This window comes from Lepidochelys kempii, chromosome 11 (genome assembly GCF_965140285.1).
Source record: "Lepidochelys kempii isolate rLepKem1 chromosome 11, rLepKem1.hap1, whole genome shotgun sequence".
Taxonomy (NCBI): Eukaryota; Metazoa; Chordata; order Testudines; family Cheloniidae; genus Lepidochelys; species Lepidochelys kempii.
The window spans coordinates 8,113,141-8,125,966 of NC_136390.1; the positions used below are offsets into that span (position 1 = coordinate 8,113,141).

At 38.5% G+C, this 12,826-nt stretch overlaps 1 protein-coding gene across 8 annotated transcripts in view; it reads left to right on the plus strand.

The window, feature by feature from the left end:
* PTPN4 (protein tyrosine phosphatase non-receptor type 4) overlaps positions 1–12,826 on the plus strand; it is a 236,161-nt gene that overhangs the window by 94,927 nt on the left and 128,408 nt on the right. For all 8 annotated transcript variants that reach the window (XM_073305041.2, XM_073305038.2, XM_073305037.2 and 5 more), the window contains 4 exons: positions 205–257; positions 2,696–2,816; positions 6,837–6,924; positions 9,177–9,265. In XM_073305041.2, the coding sequence (XP_073161142.1) occupies positions 205–257; positions 2,696–2,816; positions 6,837–6,924; positions 9,177–9,265 (351 nt within the window). The remainder of the gene's footprint in view (positions 1–204; positions 258–2,695; positions 2,817–6,836; positions 6,925–9,176; positions 9,266–12,826) is intronic.

A 12,826-nucleotide genomic window follows, 5' to 3' on the forward strand; every position in this document is an offset into this window, starting at 1 on the left:
ATATAATGTTTGCTGAAGAACTGATAAAATAGAGTTTCTTTTAGAGTACTGACAAAAGGAAATACTTATAATAAAAATGTCTCTGAAAAACTTATGCTTTACTGTTCATATCTGTGTGTGGTAAATAAATTAATTAAATCAGAAGATTTTCAAAATGTTCATAATTTACATCAGGTGTACAGTTTTGTTTTTTTTTAATTATAGATTGCCCTGTCCTTATAATACTGCTGCTCTTTTGGCTTCCTACGCTGTTCAGTGTAAGTATAATTACTAACTAGGTATGAGTACATAGGTTATTTCAATTATGCCGTCTATTTTTCTGGCTTTTCAGTGATCAGCTAAGTTACCATAAGTTAATGAATAGTAATCAGCATACACAAATGGATGTGTGATGAGCTATACCTAAATCTGTGCAAAAATAGTGGTATTTTTTCCATCAGTGAGGAAAGGTACACCTTTTTTTCATGGATTTCATGGTATTTTCATTTGAAGTGGTCATGAAATTGTATTACTAGTAAGCTCCCAACTTTCCATTTCCTCTTTATACTACTGTTTAAAGATAAAGTAATGCTTTTTGTAAATCTCTGTATGCTCTAAAATGTAATATGTTACTTCCTCAGTAATGAGACTGAAGCTGTTTGTAGATTTAGATATTTTTTACATTTAACATCCAAAAGTGTGTGGAACAGGGAGTTCTGGTAGTGTCTAGCTGGATAGTTCCAGTTTACATAACTTTTATAAACACGGTTGCCAATTTTAAAAAAGATAGCAGAGCTGTAAAGTCTTGGATAGTGAAGTTTTTTGTCCTTTTTTTCTCTTCCTTTTATAAAAATCTGGGCAATTACATGGAAAACTAACATGATGCGTAGTTACACATTTTAAAATCAGGAAATGACAAAAATCAAGATGTTAAAATTACCTTAATTCTGACCCTTGTGCGTTTCTGCTATTTTAGATACTTATGTGATATTTTTTACTATACTCCTTGCCATAAAAACGTTCCATTAAAGTGTTTGTGAAAAGTACATAGCTAAGTCTATTTTATGACATATACTATATATAAAGTATATAGCTTAGATTAGAAATGAAACTTGCAGGAATATTTGATCCAATTATGTTTCCAGCCAAGTTAGCTTTGTATTTAAATGCCTTCTCATATGAGTTGCTCTTAAAAAAAAGTCTGGGCTTCTGGTTGAAATAAAATATATAGTACAAGAATGCTGCAAAATTATTAAAATACATACCTTAGAAAAGATCTTACCATATAAATCATGACAATGAAATAAGTCAAGTGAAAAGAATTTTTTTTAAAATAGAAAATGTGTATGTATATTCACGGGTGTAAAAACATTGTTTACTGAGCTTCAGAAATTATATTGTAATCTGACTGTATTGTAAGGGCTAAATTCCCTATAAGCTGCATGGTTGGGCGGACGCCCAGCAGGCTATCAAGTGCTGAGCCATTCAGGTGTCCCTTCTCCCGCTCCTGTGTGCTGCTCCTGCCCTCTGCCTTGGAGCTTCTCCGGGGAGCTTCCTGCTTGCTGTGTAGTGCGGGGGTGGGGGAAGGGAGACGGGTGCTCATGTCAGGGTGTCACCTTCCCCCTGCCCTCCCACCCAGTACACCATTTCCACAGAGTTGGGGGTGGAGGGACACAATAGGGCTCAGGACAGGGGGGATGAGGGAGCTTGCTGACAGCTGTTGCTGTGTCTGAACTTGATGGCCTACTTAAAAGGGCAGCATACTTAAAGTGGGGTCATCTGGGGTACTCCTAGGAACAAGGGGACATCAGATTTCGGGGGGAAGGGTTTATGTCACGGTCTGTGACGCATTTTTCTTTTTTCACGGCTGTGAAATTGGTAGGGCCCTAGCTATAAGGAAATAGAACTGGGACAGTCTTTAACTAAATGTGCTGCTTCACCAAAACAATAAATCAGTTACAAGATCTGAAGTTGATTTTTAAACTGGTTTTCAGTACTGTCCAATTATAGTCATGCACTCAAAGCCTAACTTTTTAGCAATCCTACCCATTTTGTTTGTTGAAATGGGTCATACATTTTAGATTTAACAGTGCAGGAGCTGTGATCTTAATTAATGTGGCAAAATTATAAAACATGGTTTGAAAAATTATGATAGATTTCTATAATTCTAATTTTCAGTTGTTTGAATAAACTGAGAAATGAGCTGATACAAAAATAAGCCATTTTTTTGGTTTTGGAAATACCTTGGCAAGAATGCATTAGGTTAATTTTTCAAATCTTCTAGAGGATAAAATTATAACAGGTTTTAGAAAGATTGAAAATGTGAGTCCTCATAATGAAATGAAAACATGGACACACATAAACAGTGTTTGATTACAGAAATACCCTGGAGCAACAAAATTCTGTTTATTTAGGGTTAATCATTATATAGGTGGAAAGTAAGTTAAGTAAATTATAACATGAACATTTCATAAACCATTTTGCCAAGCCAGCACCTTTTTGTTGTTCAAGTCCTTTTTTAAAACTTCTTCTGTGATACCGACTGAGCTTATAACTCATGTTAAAGAAACAAGGTGAACTCAAACTTCTGTTGTCTTTGTCTGTTCTAGACCATAAGGTGTTTGAGGCCAGGACTGTATTAAACTTTGGGTGTTGTACAATGCTGAATATATTGTTTGCACTAAACAAGTAATAACCTTTCCCTTCAATCTCTTAGCCGAATTGGGAGACTACAACCATTCAGAAAACTTGCCAGGCTACCTCTCAGACTACTCTTTCATCCCTAGCCAGCCTCAAGACTTTGAAAAAGAAATAGCAAAATTACATCATCAGCATATGTAAGAATTTACAGAAAAAATTATTCTTATTTTGTCATATCACTGTCTACAGATGCTGTGCCTTTATAGAAATATTGCCTGAATAAACTTAACAGGTGAATTTTTACAATGCAGTATTTTTGCATGTCTTTATATGAAGTATTCCACAGTTTGGAGGAGAGGGAAGATTCAGAATGAGTATACTAATCTTTAAATTACTTTGAAGAAAGGCTATATATGAGACTTTATTTCTATAGTAGTGTGTGAATTTTTATAGGAAATTTTGGTTTCTTTAAGAAAAGTCTTCAGTCATTCATAATGATCTGCCTGCGTAAGGTTTCTGTGTACATTGCCTTTACCAGCAGCAGGGAATTACTGTAGAAGAGTGTATGTGGTTAGAAGTATATTAAAGAGGAGCTCTGAACTTCAAAAGCTCATACCTCCACCAACTGAAGTTGGTCCAATAACAGATATTATTTCAACTATCTTGTCTCGCTCATATTCTGGGACCGAGATGGCTACAGTAACACTGCAAATAACTATGGAAGATATCAAATTTTGCCATTTAAAATGGAACCTTCACAACATAAAGGAGGAAGCCAGACATCCACTTCCTGATCAGATTCAACAAACAAAATATAATTCCCAGAGGAGTCACCAGAAAAACGTCAGAAAAACTGAGGAACCATCTCCTGAACTTTACATATTCCAGAAAGGACCACTTCAAACAAGAAATCATCACATGCTCCCACACACTGGAAGAAAAAAATCAGGAAACCCCAAACAACAAACAAACAAAAATCTGATGACAGCCAACAACACAAAAAGTGGAACCAACTATAACAACTTCAGAACCGACAACAGCACCCCTGGGAAAAACCAAGATACCATAACCCATCACATGGACACTAAATAACACCCCAACATCATCAACTTATCAAGACTACTTCTAATCTATACAGTAGTAACTATACTCTCCAAGGGACTGAATTTCTTGTCCACCACAGAACCTTATAGCGTACTAACATGTGGAAAATGAGAAGAATTCTTTTGATGACTCTTAAGGAGTCCTTTCACAACAAAGATGATGATACTCACAACTACCACACTTCTGTTGATAGTCATAAGAAAAAGTAATCAATTGACTGCACACAGGCACGCAGCAGACGAAACCACACACTTGATCATTACATTGATTACTTTTGGAGAAAAATTGAATGAACTCCTCAACAAATATTATATCCACGCAATCTCTCTGCCATCCAGAGGATTGCTGTACAGTCTCTGAAATCCAGTCATCAAATCGTGAACAAACCAATAGCCAAAGGAGGTGCCATCATAGTCCTTAATCATGATGTCTACGTCAATGAGGCCAACTCTGCCACCACCTAGCATAAAAACTCAATGAAGGCCCCACACCACAATTCACACAGGAATTTAAAGATACCATCAAATCCTTCCCCAGACAACTCAAAGAAAAACTCTACAACCTCATCAACCCCTGGTCTCCCACCCCAGTAACCATCTACATGCTTCCAAAAATGCACAAAAAAGGGAACCCAGACAGACCCATCATATCTGGCCATGGCACTTTCACAGAAGGAATATCAGGACTCGTAGAAACCATCCTCAAACTATTCGCCACGCAAAAGGTCAGCTTCCTCCAAGACACTGCCAACTTCTTCCAAAAACTCGACAACATTAACAGCCTCCCTCAGAATGCCATCCTTGCCACCACAGATGTCGCCTTCCTACACACAGACATCCCTCACCATGACGGCATCACTGCCATCACATTTAACAAACACTTTGTCCAAACCATGGGTATAAGGTGGCTCCCCAGTATGCCAGCCTTTTCATGGGCCAAGTCAAGGAAGAATTTCAGGGAAAATGCACCACAAAACCAGTGATATGCCTGAGATACATCAATCCTCTGGACAGATGAACTAAATTCCTTGATAAATTTCCCCCACAACTTCAGCAACCACCACCACCCATCAAACTCTCTCTAGAACACTCCCACACCAACATCAACTTCCTGGATACTGCAATCCACTTCAACAGTGGAACCCTCCAAACAGCTATATACAAGAAATCTACAGATCACCACTCTTACACACACCACAGATCCAGCAGCCATCCCAGACATGCAAAGGAATCTGTTATCTGTGGCCAGGCACTCAGATACTACAGAATTTGCTCTGAAGACAAAGTCTAGGATACACAGCTAAACACACTTAAAACCGCCTTCACTAAACAAGGACTCTCCACCAGAGAAGTAGATCACATCATGGAATGGGCCACCCAAATACTCCGGGAGGATCAATACAGAAATAAATATCACACTGACCACACACCCCTAGTTGTCATTTACGATCCCACATTGGAACCCGTATAGGGTATCATTAAACAATTACAACTCATATTTATCTGCATCCTGAAAGAAATCTTTCCCGAACCCCCTATTCTGGTCTTCAAAGAACCCTCAAACCTAGTTAAGCTTATCAGAAGCAAGCTCCCCACAGCACCCCCCAACAGAACAACAGATGCAAAAGCTGCAGACATATCTCCACAGCTGTGATGATCATTATCCCGCACAACACACCTTTCAAGATTCATGGGTCTTGCACATGCCCATCACAGTGTGTGATGTATCTCATCCAGTGTGTCAAATATCCCAACAACAACAATGTTGGTGAAAGCGGACAACCCCTATGCTCTTGAATGAACTCTCACAGTAAAATGATAAAAAAACAAAAACACCCTATCACTCATGGGTGAACATTTTTCACAAAATGACCACTCCATATTGGTCCTCTCAGTACTCGTCCTCAATGGAAACATTCAAAAGGCAAGCTTGGCAAATTAAATTCTTAATTCTGCTAGACACTAAAATCCATGTACTCAAGAGAGAAACTAGTTTTATGGCTCATTACAACAATGTTTAATACATCTCACTGCCTGCTAACCCTTAACTGACCCCTTCATTTTAAGTGGTATCTTATAGCATGTGTTAACCCCTTATGCTTAATAGTTTGTCCAAACTTGTAGTTAGCTCAGACACTCTAGTTACCTTCCCCAGACCAGAAAAAAAGCTCTGCAAAGCTTGAAACATTTACCTTCCACCAACAGAAGTTGGTCCAACTAGAGATGTTACCTCAGTACCTTGTCTCTCTCTCAGAAGTAGATAAAGCAGTTTTGCAATTCATCAGATTTTATCAGTTATATGCAGTTGTATGAATTTCTGCTACAGAGCCAAAAGGATATGAAACAAAAAAAACATTGAAAGTAAATGCCCTAATTTGTGTAATAATATACTGCTGATAAACTTTCAGTTAAAGAGTCCATGAGTCTGTTAAGAAATATTTAATAGGGGTTGTACTCCGCTAACACATTTATTTATTACAGATAGGGGATACTGGTGATTTTAGCAACTAACAAAATTGCCAATTAGTGACTGAAACTGAGCAATGTGGAATCAATCAAACATATTGCAAATTAAAAAGGTTGTGGCGGGGAGGGTAAGGAAAAACAAACAATTTGAACTTGGTGATTGTACAAATATTAAAATCTAGGGTGGACCCTGCAGAGAAGATATTATTTCAATTCAAAATATAATACTAATTGCAAGAGCAGTTTTTAGAGGCTTCCCTGCCAACTCAAAGGTTTTCAGGCCCTTTAAGGCACCTATCACTGTGCCATTTGAAATACAACGTATATATGTGCCGAGTATGTATTGCAGTCTTCCTTTAATGACATTTTTGTTGTGTGGAGGCAGAACTGGCAGAATTGTGAGTGTACACATGTGGAGACCAATCAACTAATTAACAAGTATCTGTGAGGAAAGTGCTTGAATCTCTAGCTACCAAAATTACTGCATGACAATCAGTGTATATGGTGGAGTCAAGGGGGAGTTGGTTTATCAGAGAAAAATGGAGTTAAAGTAATGAATTATTAAAATCTGCTTGAGCTGACTAAGGGTTTTGGATATTTTATGTACTTTTGGGCTGCTTCGTATTTAACTCACCTTTGTCGTTATAGAGGCTTGTCTCCTGCAGAAGCTGAGTTCAATTATCTCAATACAGCACGGACCTTAGAACTCTATGGAGTTGAATTGCACTATGCAAGAGTAAGTTTGAATGATTCACACTGTAATATAAAAGTAGATTCATGATATTTTCAGGAACAGTTTAGTATAATTTGAATATAATGTTCAAGGCCCTAATTCAGCAGGCTATTCAGTCATGGGCCTAACTTTCAGCAATTTGAGTAGCCCTTATTTGACTTCATTGAGACTACTCATGCTTAAAGTTACGCAAATGATTAAGTACCTTGCTCAGTCTGAGGCCAAGTAAAGTGAACATCAGGCTGTGCCAATTATTTGCAACTGTATTGGATAAATGTGCTTGTTGAATGTCTTTGGCATTTAGGGAACTTTTGGCTTCAGTTAATATCCTATTAAACTGAATGAGAAGTTCTCACATTTACTATCTCACTTAAGTTGCAAGTTCCATAAATCTTTGTATAATTTAATATTGTGAAGGTTACATCATTGCAACCAGGGCAATAATACACTTTTTAAATGGACAGTGCAGATTATGGCTAATATCGAAGTGTGTATCTAAGAATTCATTATCTAAGTTCTTGTCAATATATTAAAATGCATCATTTGTAAGTAGGTCATGCATAGGAATAATTTCCCATCTGTTTCTTGAAGCCCTACCAACACAGATTTTACTTAAACCTATAATCTTCAAACAGCATGTATTCTTCTATTAAAAACAAGTCATGTGTTCTGACTTCTGATCTTAATTCTCCATAAAGAAACTTGCTAAATAGGATTTCAAGTATTTACAATTTTTACATGACATGGATGCACCCAATCCTTGCTTATACGCATGTTGGGATATAGCAGGCATTTGATAGAGTCAAATTGAAGGACCTGCTATGACTAGAGTACAGAAACATTTTTAGAAAAGTATGGTTTGAAATAGAAAAAGGTTTATTTGTGATAGGTTCTCCCACTCCAAACCTAAAACTTAGGTTGACCTAGCTACGTCACTCAGGGATGTATGCCGTGAGACATAGTTAGGTTGACCTAACCCTCACAGTAGATGCAGCTAGGTTGATGGAAGAATTCTGTGTTAGACCTAGCTGCTCCTTTTCAACTGGGTGGATTTACTATAACAACAGAAAAAACCCTTTTAGTCTCTGTAGTATCTATCTATGCTATATCCACATAGCTGCAGCACTACACCCATGCCACTGTAGCGATTGGAGTGTAGACAATGCCTTAAGTACTGAAATTGCAACTTGCTTTCACATAGGAGTATAAGTTGTTAGTTGAGTTTGTTGTTGGATTGCTACCAAGTCAGTTTACTGAGCCTGTGATTCATAGTCATCTGAGTTTGGATACACTGTGTAATATATTTCTTTTAGGTAATTTTCACTACTACAACTACTTCCAATAAGTTACCTTCTATTTCAAGGCTATTTAAGTAGATAATTCCATTGGAAGACAAGAACAGGAGGAGCATCTGTGTAAAACTGAAAAAAGATGCATTCTTCCAGAGTATCGATTACCTCCGTTTAAATTACTAAATCAGTATTAAAAGTGTCATAATCTAAAAAGGATAGTGTGCCTATGAGACAAACTGCAGGAATATGCACTTTCCCTTTAGAGCCTGCCGTAGCGGCTAAGAAACTTGGATTTTTGTTTAGATGTTATTTCCACTAATTATTACTTAGCACTTTAGCACTTGAGCATGCTTTAGTTTGTCATTATTACAATAAAAAAAATTGGAATTATGGGAGGAGGAAGAGACAAATGCTATGATATAAAAGGATGATGCTGTGTAAAGTCTTGCAAGTGGTAAGTTGGAACTCCATGCTGATTGGGGAAGGAAGTTAAGGTAGTGGTTCATAGGATCAGAGTGACATGCAAAGAAAATAACTTCAGTTGTGTGTACTAGAGTGCATATGTATTAGAGTGAGGGAGACGGTTACTGTAGAACAGGAAAGTGAAAAGGGCATGTAACAGAGATTTAGCAGTGAGAACAGAGGTTTAGGTGGAAAAGGAAAGATATAAATTGCATTTGTGAGGGGAGTATTTTCTAATAGTGAAGGGAAAAAATAGAACCAAGGTAAAAAGATTCTACCTTGGTTCCATTTTTTACCTCAGTTTCTGCTCAGATTAATAGGAACTGTACCATTAAATGTTCATTGCATTAAAAACTTGCCCCATTAGGTTAATTAACATACGATTTTGCTGTGTACGTGTGAGAGGGTATGTGGATGATCATATATAAAATATATATGGGTTTCTACAGTATATATTTTAATTGTTTTGTGTTGAATCTATTGTTTTGTTCTCTTTTAAAGGATCAAAGTAACAATGAAATTATGATTGGAGTGATGTCAGGAGGAATATTAATTTATAAGAACAGGGTACGAATGAACACCTTTCTGTGGTAAGGAAAACTGTTTTCAACAAATGCTTTTGTGTTTATTATTTCAAAATATGTTCTTCAAATTAATACCAGCAGCTTCATGATGGTAAAGTGATCTAAAACTATTTTAATATTTGTACCTCAGGTATGAGTGAGTCACTTCATATACCATGCACTGGATACTGAATGTGGATGCTTTTATGAATGATGATTTTCCTTCTGAAAACTTTTTAGGCAACACTGTTAAAAGTTTGTAGTGCATAACATAGTTTTGCCACAGTTTTCCTGCAGGAATTTGGAAACTTATGTAGTGTTCAATAAGACTGTGTAGCCAGGGTCAGTGTTGTGGGAATTAAAAAATTTCTGTTCTCACTGAGAAATTTTATGACTATGTTGGATTCTTAGGGCAGGTCTTCACTACCTGCTGGACCGGCTGGTAGTGATTGATCTAACGGGGATTGATTTATCGCATCTCGTCTAGACGCGATAAATCGATCCCCAAACGCGCTCCCCATCGACTCCGGAACTCCACCTTGTGAGAGGCGGAAGCGGCATCGACGGGGGAGCGGCAGCAGTCGACTTGCTGCCGTCCTCATGGCCAGGTAAGTCGACCTAAAATATGCCGACTTAGGTTGCATATCTTAAGTTGACCACAAACACACACCCCACCCCCCCGCCCAGTGTAGACCAGGGCTTAGTGTAAATATTTGTACTAGAACTTAGAACTACAATCTTGATCAATGATAAATGATCATGACTGCTTTTTTGTTTCTTCTTTTGTGGTTAAGCTATACCGAGTATTAAAAATGTAATTTATTGGCTTGTTGCAGCACTTGAGAATAGTCAAAGGGGCAGTGTTTATTAGTATGTTTCTCTCCATCCATAGATACAGCCATGTTCACTTTAGGTAGAAGATAATGTAAGAGCATTTGTTGAGGAAAATGTAATAATCATTTCCCTTAAATATATTGGATTTTTAGATATTCTGTCCTCTTACCTTGAACTCCAAATTTTACGTAGGAATTGCCATATTTCAGTGGTACTCAACATTGTCCCTGCTGGGATGCCCTGTCACACATAGCAATATGGCAAAGTAATGAACCCCAAGTTGAGAACTCATGCCCTATTGGATCCAGACCTTTGCCCCACCACGCCTGGCATCTTGACTCTGTGCCACATAGCTTACGCTTCAGAGGAAGAGAAAAAAAATCTTTATAGCTTCATCAAAGAAGCAAGGTTGTATGTAGAGACCTACTGGAAGTGAAGACTAGACATGAACCGAATGGAAAAACACATGACAGTATTATCTTAATATTAGCTTTTTTCCTAAAGCTTTTAGCTCAACACCAGCTGTCTCTGTACTTCTCTCTTTCTCCTTGGCTACTGAGATCGCTTGGATAGTGCCTGTGAGTGTAACTTGGTTACTTTCAGTAATTTCTAATAGTAATTTCTAATAAAATAAGACCTACTGAGTGAAGTAACTGCTGTCAAACTTTCATAACTTTTTCAAGGCTGTTTCCATTTTTCTTATAAATAGCCCTGGTTCCATTGGTTCTGTTTGTCTGTGTAGAATCCATTTTGGTTTTATCCCATATCACACATCTCATTGAACATATCATTATAGAACTGAGTGAACTGTATCTGCCTTAGAACTGTGACTGGAATAAATCAGCCCCACACAATTGTCATGAAAATATACCAGCCCTATGTTTATCAGACACCAAATCTATTTACCCCAAGATAATGAAAAGTGAACTCATATTTTGCTTGCCCGTTGATTTGTTTATCCATGTTAAGTTAATAAAATTTTGCAAGGCTGGACTAAGTCCTTTTTCACTTAAGTCTGATTGTGACATCAAGCATCCTCATGGAAGTGTTCTCTCTAGTCAAGTAACCAAGGATACAAAGTATAGATTTGTGTTTAAAGGCATAACACAACAGAATGGTAATCTCAATATGTGACATTAGCATAGAAGCCAGGTCACATAATTGGTAACTGAAATTGTATGACGTACCCAGTCAATATGGGGATAATTGAAATGCCCCACTGTTATTGAACTTTTTATTTTGATATCCTCTCTAATCTCCCTTAGCATTTCATCTTCACTATCACTGTCCTGGTCAGGTAGTCGATAATAGATCCCTACTGTTATATTCTTATTAGAGCATGGAATTACTATCCATTGAGATTCTATGGAACATGTGGATTCATTTAAGATTTTTATTTCATTTGATTCTACGTTTTCTTTCACATATAGTGCACTCACCCCTTCCCCCCCCCCCCCCCCCCGCCTACCTCCCACGATCTGTTCTGTCCTTCAGATATATTTTGTATTTGTTTCTTAGTGTCCCTCTGGTCCCTTTAGATGAATCTGCTCCCCCACGCTTGTAATTGTAGATTTTTAGTAGCAGTGCCTGGTTGGGTCACATGTGCATTGTCTCTGTCTCACGCCACTTCTGGCAGTGACATAGTGCTGTGCGACCAACCTTACCTTGGTTCCTTTTCTGCCGCCCTTAGCTTGAGACAGAGCACTTAGCAGTGCCTCTGTACTTCAGCTTTCTCTAGTTTTAACTTTAGAATACTAGTTGGTTAGTAGTTAGTTAATAGTTAGTCAGTAATTACTTACCCATCCCTGTTTATTTTCTTAAAAAAACAAAACCACTTTTTTTCTTAGGAATTTACATTTCAGTTGTTAGAACACCCCTTAATGTAGCATAGTTACCCTCGCTCATGGGAGGAACCCTACTTTGGGGGGCATGCCACCTCCCCCGTTTTAAATGCTGCCTCACTTGCTGCTCCTCGATCCGAGTCTGACGGGCACTCACAGTGTGTCCGCTGCCTCGGTGAGACACACATACCTCGAAAGTGCTCCCACTGCCACAACTTGAAAGTCTGTGCCAGAAAGGTGAGAGACGTAGAGCTAAAACTTCTCATGATGGAGAAGTCTATTATGGCCCACGTCCAGTCCAGGATCATGGACCTCTCCGGGGGAACAGTTTCCTACAGCAGTGTTTGACAGGTTCTCTTCCACATGCTTAGGGGAAGGAGCACTCTGCCAAGAAGGCAGCAAAGAAGCGGGTTCTGAACTCCCCTCGGGAATCCTCCAAAAAGCGGCGTTCCCCAACTCAGTAGACTCCATTGGTACCAACTGCAGCAAGACGTTCCACCTCTGAGGTAGCAGGACTATCCAGTACCGTGAGTACCACACAAGCAAAAGACCTTAGGCAGGCTGGCTTGGAAAAAGGCAGTAAAGGGAGATCTACATTCCCTGCCTCGGTACCACTGGAGCCGCTCAAACATGTGGCACCGAGCAGTTCAGCAATGGTATAGGCTGTGGTGCCACCTTCTGCACGACCCTTGGAACCAACAACCGCAGCAAAGTCATCGGTACCGCTGACAACACCTTCTTTGGTACTGCTGCTCTCGGTACTGCAACAGTTTCTCTGAAGAGGGACGAAGAAAGAAGATGGGTAGGAGGGATGGAGGTAATGTGGATGGAATAAACAATCTCAATGATATCTAGTACCCATTTGTCTGACGTGATGTTTCGCCAAACTATGGTGACTTTCTCTTCTCTTCTC